The sequence below is a fragment of the Pelobates fuscus genome, chromosome 1 (genome assembly GCF_036172605.1).
Source record: "Pelobates fuscus isolate aPelFus1 chromosome 1, aPelFus1.pri, whole genome shotgun sequence".
NCBI classification, from domain to species: domain Eukaryota; kingdom Metazoa; phylum Chordata; class Amphibia; order Anura; family Pelobatidae; genus Pelobates; species Pelobates fuscus.
Genome location: NC_086317.1, coordinates 402,633,641 through 402,650,728, shown reverse-complemented (window position 1 = coordinate 402,650,728; position 17,088 = coordinate 402,633,641). Strand labels below are relative to the sequence as shown.

At 37.7% G+C, this 17,088-nt stretch overlaps 1 protein-coding gene across 1 annotated transcript in view; it reads left to right on the top strand.

The window, feature by feature from the left end:
* The window catches only part of BIN2 (bridging integrator 2), a 281,878-nt gene that overhangs the window by 21,546 nt on the left and 243,244 nt on the right, over window positions 1-17,088 (top strand). The window contains exons 3-10 of the mRNA XM_063427997.1: window positions 1,262-1,316; window positions 1,694-1,788; window positions 4,978-5,073; window positions 6,083-6,190; window positions 8,152-8,237; window positions 12,380-12,455; window positions 13,764-13,846; window positions 15,592-16,691. Coding sequence (XP_063284067.1) covers window positions 1,262-1,316; window positions 1,694-1,788; window positions 4,978-5,073; window positions 6,083-6,190; window positions 8,152-8,237; window positions 12,380-12,455; window positions 13,764-13,846; window positions 15,592-16,691 — 1,699 coding nt within the window. The remainder of the gene's footprint in view (window positions 1-1,261; window positions 1,317-1,693; window positions 1,789-4,977; window positions 5,074-6,082; window positions 6,191-8,151; window positions 8,238-12,379; window positions 12,456-13,763; window positions 13,847-15,591; window positions 16,692-17,088) is intronic.

Genomic DNA, 17,088 nt, shown 5'->3' with positions numbered 1-17,088 from the left:
AGAAGGTACAGTCCAGATGTGTTAGCGAGAGAGAGGAGCAAACAGAGCAGGAGATACAATATTCTAAATTAAACAGCACTGTGCAATAAGGGAAGCACAAAATTTTTTTATTTTTTTTATTTTTCAGGAAATGTCTAGGGAGGCGGTGTGATTCACAGCCAGGGGAAGTGTGGCCAGGACTGTATAAACAAAGTGATTTAACTTCTAAGTAGCAGAGAATTGAGCAGTCAGATTGCAGGGGCATAATATATACACCAAAACTGCTTCATTAAGTTAAAGTGTTTTGGTGCTTAGAGTGTCCCTTTAAATTTACACGAGTTGTAGTTCAGCCATTAGCTTTGTGAATTGGAAACATGACAATTAGATTACTCAGTTTCTTCTCTCAGATCACCACCTCTGATTATGTGTTCTTGAGAACCCCCTCACCCAACATCCTCAGCCTAACCCCACTCAACTCAGAAGGAGCCTGAATTCTAGTGACCTCCAGCAACTCTCAGCTGATGTCCACTCCAAACTCTCTTCCATCCCTACCATCTCATGTCCCTATCTGGCAATCTCCTACATCATTGAGAGCCACTGAAGTCACCGTACCACCGACTATATCCAATAGTGGAGATTGTACCGATACCTGTTTTTACTACTGACGCTTGTAAAAAAAATCCATATCAAAAAATGTAAAAACGCACTTTTCACATTAATAAAAAATAAAAGATCCAGCGTATTCACTCAATACACACCAACTTCCACGGGTTTGTTTTCATGGCACTATAGGATCCCTTTAAACACCTGACTAAAATAAAAATAATAGGGATTTAGTTACAGTATATGATCATGCATTGGATGAGTCTGCCACAATACCAGTGTACCCCATTTTTGGCAGGTCCTATACTGCAAACCTAATGAATGCTCTGATGAGATTAACCCACTTATTAGAGAAACGCTTCCTCTTGGTGCCTCATTGCGGACCCAATTTAATCTTGCCTTGCAGAGAGTCCCAGGAGGAAGGAGATAGATAGATAGATAGAGTGTATATATATGTATACAATAAAATATACAATAAAATACACACAATACACAAGATACATACAATACACAAGATCCAGCACACTGTGTGTTTTATATAGATATATATAGACACATATGCAAATCATCAAAGTTTCATATATATATATATATATATATATATATATCATTAGGGCAGGCATGATTGTTCATAAAGAAGAAACACATGTGAACCAACTAAAATTGATTTTTCTTGCAGAGTGAAGGAAATAGATTACACAAGGATTTAAAGACAGTTTTCAGTTCTGTTAAAGGTAAGATCCTCCATACAGAGATGATGATATGGTATATGCTTTAGATCACGCTTGACTAGAAACTTACTAAAATTTTACTTTTGCTGTTTTTATTGTGGGAATCCAATAATTTGAAGTGCGGATCACTACAGGTGTGCCGACCACTTCTACTCATGTATCAAACATATTCCAATTATTCTCACATGCATGTCAGCCCATTACAACCTCATCATTAAACAAAGGGGCGACTCAAAAGTCTGTAATCAAGCCAAAATATGTTATGTAATAAATAGATTGTTATAATTCTATACTCTGATTCTCTAAAACAGAAACTGAAATGTTACATTAGGTTTGTACAGTATTTGAGTAAAATATCCAAAAAATGTCCTGTTCTACAGCGATGCATGAAAGTTCCAAGAAGCTATCAGAAACCCTTCGTACAATTTACAGAGAAGAATGGGATGGATATAATGACCTCAAATCAATTGTTGAGGTATGTTCTATTATTGTGATATTTACAAAAGGAAGGAGTGGGATTTTACCCAACACATAAAAAAACACCTACCAGTAGAACTATGTCTCCATTCAATGTTACTTTGAATAAGTATCTTAAAGTGGCTCTGTCACTATATTCACTATCCACCCATCAGCCTTTCTATGGCTCCACCCCAAACTCCCAATTTAATAACAATTTATGGCCCCAGGATCAGTGCTTCCAAATGGCGGTTGCAGGAAATCTCTTAAGCATAGAAACATTGAATGTGACAGCAGATAAGAACGGTTTGGCCCATCTAGCCTGTTCTTCCTAGCCTGTGTGTGTCAAATAACATGCACGCCTGGTGAGTACCTCCAATGGTTTACAGCACTATAGAGTTGCTTTAATGCATTAAAAAAAACTGCCAGAAGTTGTTACGTTTTACACCTATTAACTCCTAAGAGAGGGTAAATAACATCTCATTCTATGCTTGGAGACAGCCTTACACCCATTACAAGGTGTGTGAGCGATGCCAAGTGTTGAGCGATGCCTAACCTTATATGGCCAGCAGTACTCTGTCAGCGTTATTCACTAAAGTGAGAATTTCTGGTAATTCTAAGTAAATTCAGTCAATACCTGAATTGGAAAAATCCTCCAAGCCAATTCTGTTATCCATTTGGCTATTTTGTCCTTAAATTTGAAATACACTTTTCAGCAATTCTCACTTGAGTTAATAACTCTGTGTATGAATTTCCCCGAGGTATCCATCGAGTGAGGTGTAATCAGTAATGGCTGTTCCTGAAACTTCTTGCTGGAAGTCCAATCTAGCTGCTTCTCCCAGGAATGCTGGGAACTCTCTAGAAACTATCATTCTAGGATTTACATTGGATGGCAGCATAGACATTGTAGCTATAAAAATATCAGATGAGATAACTAGTTTATATATATGCTAGGTCCTAATGCATATACCAGTACTCTTGGATACTGTGGGAAAGGGTTCTGTTACTATAATTACACGTTCCTGCAAGACACAAACCCTGGTTTTAAAGGGATTATTCTTACAAACTGAGTTGGAATGCATTCGTTTATGAAGAGATCAACCGTATTTCTATAACCACCATTCCTTACATCATCATGACAATTGCATTCTTAGTGAAAGGAGCTTGTGGGTCACTCTGTCACACATGTAAAGAGAGATCACACTCTGGGGTTGGATTTCATTGAATTAGTTTTATATGTTGGCTATCTGTGGGAACTTGCATTTGTATATGACAAAGGACGAGAGCTCCGTAGAAATATAGTCCCATTAGGTGATAATCTGCTAAACATGGTGTACTGCCCTGTTATTAACTGACCTGGAGTGTGATGTGTATAATACTTCTATAGATTCTAACAGGATGCTGATACAAAGACAGTAATGACGTTAAAAAAAGTAAATACAAAATAAAAAGTTATAAAATATATCACTAAGTTAAGATTATTAAAAATGGCTCTACTGATAAATTTATTAAATGTGAAACGGTTATGAACTATGAAGTTGTGGAGTTTGCTTAAAAGTTGTTTTCCTTTTCTAACTTTAAGCGTGAGTATATGTTTGAAAGATATGTGCAGGGTACGAGTGACATAACCAATATGCTAAAGCAGTGGGCTTATGCCATAACACCCTGGACCATTTTATAAGATTATGAATAGAAGTGTGATAACAGATTGTGGTTACTTGTAAACATGTTTGTTTATAACAGTGATTGGTTAGATGCAGGGGTGGCTGTGTGCAGTAATACATTTTGCTTAGTAATATGTTTTAGATTATGTAACCAAGAAATTGTATAAATGCTGCCTACGCATTTTACTTATTCAGCGCCTGCATTGACTCTCCCTTAGAGGCCACAAGTGTATGTTCTGCAATAATAAACTTAAACAGGCCTATGTGTTTTCTCTTGACTGTGGGTACAGGAGAGAAAATGAGAATTTACTACTTTGAATTTACTAAAATGAGAATTCAATGTGAATTTCTAATTTAGAGTAGGTAAATTGAAAGTACAGCTCACTTAGAGAATGCTTCCATCAGTTCATCTACTTTGATTTTAACTTTGAAATTAATTTTGAACTCGCCTCAATTCTCATTTTAGTGAGTAACCCTGTAAAACGTTTGTGACATAAATTAAAAGATTTAACTTCTTCATAGCTTTGTGTTCATGAGATAAAGGCATGTATACCTGCATGAAAGGGTTACATGAACAGGTTAAACAAAACAGTGATACTGAAAATAAGAATGTAATTAGGTATGGCTTTTAGAAAAACAATATGTATTTTTTAAAGCTGGTTTCAATTAATTGAAATATGAAATGTGAAATATGGGCAAAAATAGCAAAGTTGGGAACATATTTGAATTTCAGAACTTGGCAATGGCTATACATGCAAGGTTATTCACTACAGTGAATTTGAAATTCACTTCAAATTCTCACGTTCTTGAATAACTCTATGCAATTCAGTTTTCATTTCACCATAATTCACTGTTTATTTAATAAACCATAATATTTTTACAAGATCGAGAAATATTCAAGGTTATTTCCTAAAGTGCAGGAATCCATTGCAAATCTCAAATTTTAGGTTAAGTAGCCAAATAGTATAAAATTATCCAAACCAGCTATGTTGCTATTTTGGCTATTGTGGCCTACAGAATGAAATTCACTTTGAATTCCTGACAACCCACATTGTGTATTATACTACCAAACATTTGGAATGGACAAAGAGAGCCACTGTCATTTTAAGGTGTGAGTGGGGGCATAGCCAGGTGGTTATCCTGTTACGAAAAATGTTAGGTGACTTACTAATAAGTTATGCAACTGAAATGGAATTTAGAACATGGACAATGTATCTTATTTATTGTAAACACATTTATTGTATTTTAACATTACTGTGAGTATTATTGCTGTGGAGGTCTGGTATAAATTGAGACACACCAAAAACAGTAAGCTCATGCTAAAGAGGGACATTACAATAGGAAAAAGGAACAGAGGGATTAGGGCCCAAAATAGCACTTGGGAGATATGGTATACTGTTTTACTGAATAACGTTCTGACTTAAATTAACTACTTGCATTTTCTTTATTCATGGAGTTTAGCAGTTATGAGCAATTTCTGTGTTACCCTTTTTTTCATTAGCTATGTGTTTGCTTTGTGGTTTGTCACTACCTGTTTATTGCAGAATGATGACCTTCTCTGGAATGATTACGAGGAGAAGTTGTCAGATCAAGCCATGCACATTATGGAAAATTATATCTCTCAGTTCTCTGAAATGAAGGTGCAGTATTAATATTGGTTTCTAGATCCTAATTTAATACCTATACAAGGACAGATTTATTTCAAGGTTAACCCCTTAGTGACCGCTGGTTGTTTACGACCGCTGATGTACCCTATACGTCCACGGCAAATATGAGCACTGGAAGCGGCCGTGATCACTTCCAGCCGCTCTAAGGGTATTGCAGCAATGTCTCGATGTTGCTCCACATGGCGCCCGGCAGTTTATAACTAAAACCCCCAACCCCCCAGGACCTTGGACGCACCTAGTACATCTGAGGTAATCCTAATTACTTACCCAATCGTCACCGTTCTCCCACCACCGATCGGACTTCTTCTCCAGTGGGGGGACTGTCTGACAGCCCAGATAGTCCCCCCTCAGCCAAATAGGACCCCATGGGCCATGTGATCACTATGAAAGAGCAGTCACATGGCCGCAATAGGCGTCCATAGTGTTGCCTGCAGGGGAACTGCCTGAACTGTTGATGAAAAAAAGTTTTTAAAAAGTTTTAAGATTTTATTGATTGCAATTTGGGGGACCTGCCTGAGAATTATCCCTATGATGGCATACTATTTGCAAAAGAAGACAACCCAAGGTATTGCAAATGGGGTATGTTCAGTCTTTTTTAGTAGCCACTTAGTCACAAACACTGGCCAAAATTAGCGTTCAGAATTGTTTTTTGCATTTTTAACACACAAACAGTATATTTTTTAGCGAGCGAGAGTAATGGATACAAATAGAATATAAAGGCTAACTTTGGCCAGTGTTTGTAACTAAGTGGCTACTAAAAAAGTCTGGACATAACCCACTTTTAATACCTTGAGTTGTCTACTTTAAAAAAAAATATGTACATGTGAGGTGTGATTCAGAGATTTATGACAGATAACAGTGTTACAATTATTTTTTTGTAAAACAATCTGTAAATACTGTGATTAGTTATTTAATATATGGCTGCAGGCTGGGACAGAGCACGCAGAAAGTATTTTCCACTAAACATATGAATTACACACAGGAAAAAGTAGCCAAGCGAGGACGGAAACTGGTCGACTATGACAGTTCTAGGCACCACTTGGAGGCTCTGCAGAATGCCAAGAAGAAGGATGAGGCAAAGATCACAAAAGTATGTAGCAAATCTAAGAACCTTTTTTAGTGGAAAAATATATGATCAATATTTATGTATAGTGTGTTTTTTATCGAGCGAGAGTAATGGATACAAATAGAATTCAATTAAATGTATTTAAATATGACAATGAAGGCATACAAAAAAGTGTTATCCATATAGAATAGCTTTCAAGGATAAAAAAAATAATTTTGAGTAGTATCCTCTCTTCCATTCTGTAACATATCAATTTAAGAACCTCAAGCCTAAACCATCAGTGTGGGTCGAAAAACAATATGATTACTGTAGCAAAGCACAAGACAAAAAAAGACAAAGTCAACAAATGTGAGGACAAAAAACAATATGAACAAAATATTTTTACCCTAGAAATACAGATAGTTAAAGATTAGCTTACAAAGTAATCAATGCTGCTAATATAGTTCAAGTGGCTCTCTGATCTACCCTGACCTCTACATTAGGACTTAACACTTCCTTTACAGATAAAGTAAGGTGATGGGTGGATAAAGTTTGATAACTTCTCTACAAACTTAGCTTGTTGTTATCTGTTTTGCATTTGTAAAATGAGAAATGTGGCTTGTTTCTTCAGAGGTCAAATAAAATTAAAAAGTTTTGAGCTACCGTTCTCAGAACCAAGAAGTGATGCAACATGCTTGCTCAAGATTCTATTAGAACACTAACAGCATTGCACAATATTGCTTATTCAAGAAGATAAAAATTGCATTTATGTTATATTCCATATATTGGACCTATATTGATAAGTCTTGCAAATAAATTAGATTGTTTTGTTGTTTCTACTCCAGAGACAGGGCTGAACCTTGAATTAAAAAACATAGGCAAACATTTCCCCCCTAGTTACCATGGTGATAATTGTAGGATACACATTTGATGATACATTAATGTGGACCCTGATATAACCAGGCTCCCAATAGGATCATTCTGCAAATCATTGCTGGGCAGTCAAGTAGATGTTTCACATAGACTTCAACTATTGAACAAACACTGTCAGATTCAATTCAAGTGAACCTGTCAAAGCTTATAGCAATATTGACAAATACATTCAAGTGCAGCTAATACGCACCAAGTGTCAGTTGTGATGATGTGAAATATAAAATTAATATATGGCCCATTAATGATCTGGAAAATATCCAACCTCTTGAGGGACCTGTAAAATCAATTCCATAAGGCATCTGGGCAACTTTTAGGGGCTTTATGTTTTTTCGTAAAATTGCCACGGAGATTCTGCATCTCCCAGGCCCTCACCAGGCCATATAATAATACAGGACGAGTAGCCTGGGCACTTGCTGGGCCCTTTTGGGACCCAATATTATTTTATTATATGGAGACTGCGGTATTATAGGTCCTTATCTGGTAACACATGTATTATATAAAGAAGCCCAGGAGACTAGGCATCCTGGTATCTTTTTGGTGGTTCTAGAGAAACTCACTTTTTAATTGGCCTTCTCAGTGTGAGAGTGAAGCTCAAGTCTCTCTTATGGCATGCTGAAGTCTCACTTACTTTTTTTTTATTTTGTGTACAGTCAAGTAGCAATACATACTGTTAGTAAGACATTCTTTTTTGTATTACATGAGTACAGAACAACGGGGCCATTTAACATAAGTTTGGATCTGAATCATGTTACATATGCTTTCAACAGTAAAGAAAGACGAGTGTGCTTTGTACATATTAAATAATGAGTCCACTTGTTAGAAGACGTATCGCTAACTGACTATTTTGAAGACCTAAGATATAAACATAACTAAGCAAAGTGAAAGCAATTCAATGATGCTGGGGGATTTTTATCATTATTTCTGGTCTAGTGCAGACAGATAGTGAACTTTAACCCTTTCACCACCTGAACTAAGTCACGCACACTCTTGGAGAAGGGTGCGTTCGTGACACCACCAAGTATATTGACGTGTTTATGCTTGAAAAATTCTGAATTAAATATCCCTATAATTAGGCTGAAGAGGAATTCAATAAAGCACAGATGATTTTTGAGGAGCTGAATAAGGAATTGCGAGACGAACTGCCAGTTTTGTACAGCAGGTAAGATTAAATTCCAACCTGCACATAACATTACTATTAAATATTACACAAAAACTGTTAATATGAGATTAATCTGCCACATTTCCATATTCATTTTAAACTGCCTTTTTCTAAGGAAGTTGGCAAGCACTTGTGTTTAAAGAATCATATTATCAGGACATCTGTTCTACTTAAAAGTATAATTTATTATTAAGGTTAAAGGATCTTAACATGTATAGCTTGGAGGAAAGATGAGACAGGGGGGATATGATAGAAACATTTCAATACATAAAGGGAATCAACACAGTAAAGGAGGAGACTATATTTAAAATAAGAAAAACTACCACAACAAGAGGACATAGTCTTAAATTAGAGGGGCAAAGGTGTAAAAATAATATCAGGAAGTATTACTTTACTGAGAGGGTAGTGGATGCATGGAATAGGCTTCCAGCTGAAGTGGTAGATGTTAACACAGTAAAGGAGTTTAAGCATGCGTGGGATAGGCACAAGGCTATCCTAACTATAAGATAAGGCCAGGGACTAATGAAAGTATTTAGAAAATTGGGCAGACTAGATGGGCCGAATGGTTCTTGTCTTTCTGTTACTTATTTTATGTTTTGTGCTGTATTAGACATTCCTCTAACCTGATCCTTAAAAAAAGTCTCTTTATAACTAATTTTGTTAAGAAACGTATCATGTTACTTACTAACTTTTCTCTTTACAATAGTCATCCTCTCCCTCCATAATTACCTGGTTTAAGCAATACACAGTTACTCCCTACCCTTCCACTCTACTGTTCCCCCACACACCACGTTTACAAGCTTAAGTGGATGCATGCATCATATTTACCAAGTTCTACTCCTTTGTGATGTGTAGATCCTCTTTTCTTTACTTCTCTTAATACATTTTAAGCTTATATGAGAAGGGCCTTTTCTAGTCCGTCTCGACCACTAAGTGAACTAGACAGCCACCTAGGGTGCACCAGCCCTGGGGGCGCAGTCTCCAGGCGACCGCCAGGAGGGGAGTGCACAGCACAGTGCCTCCCTGCTGCTGGTCTCTGCAGGATGCCAGCTGAAATCCTAGCAGGTCCGTGGCATGGTCACGCTATGTGAAGGGAGATGATCTAGCACAGGGTGGGTGTGGTGAGAGAAACCACAAAGGGACAGGTTTGGGATGAGAGACTATAAAGAGATGAGGTGGAGAGGTCATAAAGTGACAGCAGGGTGAAAGACCATAAAGGGATGGGGGGGCTTAAAGGGATGGGGAGAGAGACTGGGGGGGGACAAAAAGGCACACGGGGGCTGGGAGGAGACAAAGAGACACACAGTGGGTTGGGAGGACAATGAGGCACACATTGGGGTTGGGGTAGACAGTCCTACAGTGGGTATTGCAGGGATAACGAGACACACAGAGGGGATGGGGGAGACAAAGAGAGACTCAAAGTGGCTGGGGGCAAAGGGACACACAGAAGGGCTGGGGAACTAGATATACATGGAGGGGCTGGGGGGCCAAACAGACATACAGCCAAAGAGACACACAGAGGGATGAGGGGGGGGGGAGGCAGACAAACACACAGTGGGTTGGGAGGAAAATGAGACACACATTGGGATTTGGGAGACAAAGAGACATATAGTGGGACTTGCAAGGACAAAGAGACATACAGAGGGGCTGGGGAGACAAAGGGGGTGGGGCGGCAAAGGGACACACAGAGGGGATGGGAAAATAGATATACATGGAGGGGCTGGGGTCAGGGCCGGTGCAAGGATTTTTGGCTACACAGGCGAAGATGCGTTTTGCCACCCCCCCTCCCCCCAATGTATCTTCGCCTGTTTGTCTCACAATCCTCCTTTTGAATTTCCTACCACAATAAGTGTGGTTTTTCCCCCCTTTAGTGTGTCTGATACCCACTTGTGTGTCTCTTACAACCCTCCTGGTGTATCTCTTACTTCCCCACCAGCCCCTTTGTGTGTGTCTCTCCCCCTTTATGTTGCTCTCTCGCCTTAGCCTATTTTGTGTGTACCTTTGTGTGTCTCTTCCCTCCTAAACCATATAGACAGACATACAGGCAGAAATACATACATGCACAAAGACACAAACATACAGGCACACATACAGTTATGCAAGCACATAGCCATAAGGATATAAAGGCACACAATCATAAAATACATACATCATGAAATCTACACATACAGGTGAACTGTCATACAAACATAGTCATACAGAGACAAAGATGCGGGCATACTGAGACTGGCATATAGTCACACATATACATACAGAACAAAGCATACAGAGACATACGTTCACAGTTATACAGAGACATACGTTCACAGGCACATCGAGACCTACAGAGACAGGCATACGGAGACAGGCATATATTCAAACATATACATATGTTTACAGTTGCACACAGAGATATACTTTAACAGACACACAGACATACAGATACAGGCATATAGTCACTTGTATACATACAGAACAAAGCACACAGAGACATACATTCACAGTTATACAGATACATACGTTCACAGGCAAATAGAGACATACAGAGACAGGAATATAGTCACACATATACATACAGTTGCACACAGAAACGTACGTTCACTATTACACAGAGACATACATTCACAGACACACAGAGACATACATTCACAGGCCCACAGAGACATAAAGATTCAGGTATATAGTCACACATACATACGTTCACAGTTGCATACAGAGACATATGTTCACAGGCACACACAGATATATGTTCACAGAGTGACACATGTCTAGGGGGAGTGACAGGGAGCAGGAGCTTGTAACCCCCCTGTCACTCTGACCCCCTAGTTCCCTGGCAGGGACATGGTTATAGGGAAAAGGAGGTTACAAAGTATATTTAAAGGGACACTATAGTCACCTGAACAACTTTAGCTTAATGAAGCAGTTTTGGTGTATAGAACATGCCCCTGCAGCCTCACTGCTCAATCCTCTGCCATTTAGGAGTTAAATCCCTTTGTTTATGAACCCTAGTCACACCTCCCTGCATGTGACTTGCACAGCCTTCGATAAACACTTCCTGTAAAGAGAGCCCTATTTAGGCTTTCTTTATTGCAAGTACTGTTTAATTAAGATTTTCTTATCCCCTGCTATGTTAATAGCTTGCTAGGCCCTGCAAGAGCCCCCTGTATGGGATTAAAGTTCAATTTAGAGATTGAAATACAATTATTTAAGGTAAATTACATCTGTTTGAAAGTGAAACCAGTTTTTTTTCCATGCAGGCTCTGTCAATCATAGCCAGGGGAGTTGTGGCTTGGGCTGCATAAACAGAAACAAAGTGATTTAACTCCTAAATGACAGTGAATTGAGCAGTGAAATTGCAGGGGAATGATCTATACACTAAAACTGCTTTATTTAGCTAAAGTGAATTAGGTGACTATAGTGTTCCTTTAAATATTATAAAACTTAACCCCTTGCTGCAAGGTCTGGTCGCTCAAGTTAAGCCAGGCTGTCTTGAAGGCTCTCCAAGGCCATGGAGGGCAGAAGTAACTAAAGTAACTAAAAGTGCACTGATTGAAGAAGTGGATTATAAACCACATTCTGGTTTTCATCTATATGGAGAAGCAGGCTAATGCCCAGAGAAAAAGATCAACAAATTATCTTTCAGTTTTTTTTTAACGTTTCTACGTCACCAAAATGTAACAGATTTTCAATTTCAGTTTATTAAGCTAAAACATCATACAGAACAAAATGTTTGTGTACTTTTTGTAATTCAGGATTATGACAGAATAAACCAGGCGTCTAAAGTTTGCAAGAAGAAATAGAAATCTGGTATATTATTAGAGCCTGTGTTACTGTTCTATATCTCGTCTACAGTATACTTTTTAATGGCACTGCATATGAAATGTAACTTCTACTTTCTACTAAATGAACAAGGGAACAAGTGATTCAATAACCTCAATAACTCTGTTTGGCGGTAGCTGAGACTAAAATAAAATGTAGCCCACGTACTTAATTTGAGGTGTAAAGGTAAAGGTGCAAAGGCTGGCACTGTGGTATGAGGGGCCAAAGTCCAAGTCTAATTTGAAAAATGTACCTGGTCCATTTAAGGAGGACAATTCTTTAAAAAGTGCAATATTGGTCACATAACTCTGACATTTTAATTCACACCATTCTTTTTCCTACAGCCGAATTGGATGCTATGTTACCATTTTTAAGAACATTTCAAATCTGAGAGATGTTTTCTTCAAAGAAATGAGTAAGGTAATGATTTACATTATTCGGATTGTTATTTAGAAAGTGCCAAAATGTTCTGCAGTGAAGTACAACAGGTAGACAAACCAACAAGCAGATGTGACATAGAAGCAGAAGGTACAGGAACAAAAGGTGTTGAAGTAATGACACTCTGTCATTACACGTCATTTGGAGATGTTTACTTCTTCAGATTCATCCATGCATCAGATTGTTTAGGATATGTATTATCATGTCTGTGTTATTGTATTATTGTCTGCAGCTATTTCAGTTTTTGGTCCTGTGAGTGTTTTAGCTTTTGGACTAAATATTGAGTTGCGATTGTTCATTTTGAATAGCGATAAGTCAAAATGGCTTATTTTTAATGCAAATGTTATTACGTTGACATGCAAATCAATTTATAACTTTTTTGACGTGTTTTTCTGGATTTTTTTTTGGTGTGTGTTATTCTGTCTCTCACTGTTAAAATACACCTACCATTAAAATTATAGACTGATCATTTCTTTGTCAGTGGGCAAATTTTACAAAATCAGCAGGGGATCAAATACTTTTTACCCACACTGTAATAATTCACAGAACTTAGTGACATGGTACCAAGGAGATTTCTTAGAATAACACTGAAACAGTATAAGGCACACAAGTTTATTTACTAACATGAGAAATCATTGTGAATTCAAAGTGAATTTCAAATTTAAGGCTGAAGAATGGCGGACTTAAAGAACTTTTCCTATTAGGCTATTTTGACCTTAAATTTTACATTCACTTTGAATTATCACTTTTGTAAATAAAGCCAATATAGTTAATTGGATATGTTACCTTAAGCCAAAAATGTGCCTAATTGGTCAGTGATTTTGGCATAAAAAGAGCCAAGGAAGTCTTAGATCATTTTATAGGCAAAATCACGAAGGCACAAATCATAAAGATAACCGCACCTAAGACAGTTTGAGCTGATAGAATATCAACACAGACAGTTTTATGTGAGTTTTGGGAGGAGTTCATCAACAAGAGGATTTGTGTTAATAGTTGTTGTTGAATGTTTTATTGGGTTGGACTGTAGTGGTAATTCTAAATAGGTTTGTAAAAAGGTGTATCATTTGATATAGCAGAATAGCATAAATGGTATACAGAAGGATACATTACTTTATATTATGACTGTTGCAATGTGTTATCTGCTTCCTTTTATATGATATAGTTTAGAAGTGTGGCTTAAATACCATATCTCGTGCCATAGTATAGAAACCATGTATGCAATGTCAGCTCATCTATGGTTAAAATGTAATCCTCCAGAAAAGATTAACATTATCACTATATTCTCGGCAGTTGAATCACGAACTGTATGATGTAATGAGCAAACTGGAGAAGCAGCATTCCAACAAGGTCTTTGTCATCAAGGGAGTGAAAAGGTATAGTGTCTAAGATAAAAATCTAATTCTATGAAACTGTTTTTTTGTTTTTTTTTTAGTAATCCAGAAAAGGTTTCAGCTGATCATTCAATGTGCGGGCTCAATGCAGAACAAACCCCTTTAATCCACCCGATTAATCTCATAAGGAAGTAAAGTATGAGGAATTCCCTGGTACTTATTGGGTCGGCCAGATATAGAGCCAAAATATTCAGACAATTAAATCAAGTTGAAATGGCTCTAGTTTCAGAGTTTTCATAATCCTTACATCCTTCAGAACATCAGTGTATATTTCTAGATAGATCAAATTCTTTAAAGTAATTTGTTGGTTAGTACACATGCAGAGATATTAAAGAGAACACCCTAAGCATCATAACCACTACATAGTTCTGTAGTGGTTATGGTGGCAGGAGTACCTTGTTACCGCCATAGAGTAAGTAGTCAAATCATTTTTGGATTGTCTGGGCAGTACTTATCTTCATCTCTGCAGCTGGAAGGTACAGATGTGAGCTCCTGCTCTGAGCTTACAATAGCTTTTGTGAGCTAAGCCCTGCAGGGGCAGCTTTTTGGCTGAGAGCATTAGCTGATCTCACTTAGCCAGTGAGCTAAGTCCTGCATCGCCAGGTATGGCTCAGTGAAGAGAGCTTTCAGCTGCAGGAGGAGGCAGAGAGAGGTAAGCTATTACCAAACAGTTTGACTACTTACAATGGAGAGGGGTGACATATTACTACTGGCATCATAACCACTACATGGTGCTCCATTAGTTATGGTGCTTGGAGAGTTACTTTAAAATACACCAAACCATCTTGGGAAAACATTGCAGGCCTTCCCTAACATTCACTGTGAAAGAGCAGCCCAGTCAGGGAATTGTAGGTAGTGGACCCCAGAACATTAAAACCAGAATGAAGGATGTGTAGTACAATATACAACGTTAGCACGGACTCCAGACTCTATATCACTATCCTCATTTTATGTATTATACCCTCCCTTCTCCAGTGTTATCCTGACAGCAACAATTTGTTATATAAAAAGACAACCAGGTATCACCACTGCTCATTATCTCGATGTATTGTCAATTAAACCAGCACCTACATTATTGTTTAAACTGCCAACTAACTTCTCCAATAAAAATCTCTGGTGGAGAGGTGGACTAACAACAGCTAGTGATACTGGCACAACCAAACCCAAAACAGAAAAATGTACAAAACTTACAGAGTGTAAGTGGGAATTGGGGAACTATATCCAAGGATGTGAAATTATATGGTAAATAAATCCTGCTATAAATAATAATTTAAAAATTATCAATAGTGTATGGTGTGCTGAGTTGTGGTGGACAATAGGTGTTGTGGAATTCTAGATCCATTAATGAGAAAGTAAAAATATTTTGTGACCAATATTTTGTAAGATCCAATATTTCCTTTAGTGACTTAATGCGTATAATTGTACATGGAGCCTTCCTACAATAATGCATCAGCCTAGTATACCAATGGACACTCCAATAGCTGGAAACGATAAGTAAACTGCTTTTGGCATACTCCATTAGAATCCATGAATAACTCTATATCAAATATGTTGAATAATAGTAATGGAATGGAATTATCTGATAATTATCACTTTTCTTACGTGGTAACTACACATTTTACATTTTGTTTTTATATTAAAATTATACATGCTATTGATGGAGAGGGAATATTTTTTTTTTTAATAGTACCACCAACTTAATGAATAACTGTGATTTTCTTTTTCAGTAAAAGGAACTCTCTAATTATCTCATCGCCCATGAAATGTACAAGTTCTTTTTTCATGGCTTCTGCAGATGCCGGAGTTAGTATTCAGAGCAATCAGGGTAATTTAGCAGATCAGAAGCATGATAATAGCTCTCTGTCATCAAATACCAGTGAAACACAAGATCCTATGTCTGAAGCAAATTTGGATCATGTTCAAGAAGATGTTCAAGAGGATGAAGAGGTTATAGAAATCTCCAATCTGAAAGAAACACTAGAACCCACAAATAAGCCATTAGAGGACTCAAAAAAAGATACCATAGAGGATTCAAAGAACGGTGGCTTAGAGGAAGTACTAGATGCAAGTACAAGGGAATTTAATCACAAAAATCTAGAAGACTTGGCAAAGGAGGAGTCCAAAGAAATTGCACATAGCAATGTGAGTGATGGCTTAAAAAAGGATTCCAATGAGTTCACACAAGTGAATACAGTTGACACAACAAACCAGAATGTTGAGGGCACAAAACAAATAGCCAAAGGGAATTCTGAAGAAGAGGACCCAACGGGTCATCAAATGGATGTTTCAGGAGACAGTATTCAAAATAGCTCTGAGGATACAACCAAAAATAAAGTGAAACCTTGCAATTCAGGCAACACAATACAGGAAGAGTCCATGATAAACACGCAACAGAACTCAACAGATGTAACAAATTGCAGTTCTGGACAAACCATACAGAAGATAACAGAGCAGTCTAGTGATTTTAAAGATGGAGATTCAAAGAATAAGGCAGAAGAGTATTCTGGGAATGGGACACATGGACACACACAAGATCCTGATAAAAATAGCTCAAAAGATACAACTCCTGAAATTTCAAAAAGCGTTAAAAATGAGTTTAAAGAAAATTCTGTAGATGGGAAAGACTCAAGTGATTCTGCACAAACTTGCAGCGACGTAGAAACAGCTTGCAAAGAACAAACAGCAGGAACCCTCAGAATGGCTGCCATAAGCCTTTCTGAAGTCAACGATGAGCGATCATGTGGGGCTCTAGGCAGCTCAGATCAAAGCCAAATAGTTTCGGAGACATCAGCCACAACTCAGCAACAAAATACTGACAACAACTTGGGTAAGAATGTTTTTTCTCTGACCTAGTTTTACAGTGTTACTCTTGAAGGGGAAAACGAGTCACAATTACCAGAGAGCAAACTGCATATATAAGTAAACAAATAAACAGTTTGCTTTTCATACCAGCAATCCAGTTAAAGAAAGTGAAAGAAACAGCTTTTCTCCTATTTTTACTTTCTATCTTCTGAGATTCATTTTGTTTTGGTCGAGAGGTATTCATGATTAAGCAGCAGGATGCGTATGAGAAGTATAGTTCCCTGTGTAAATAATATGTTTACATCCCAAAGTAACACGTAGCCTATGATTTATTGTGCATTCAGAGCCTACAACCACGTGACATATTTTGGACAATCGCAATGTTTAAAAATGAGAACTTATTGTTCCAAAGGCATCAGTAA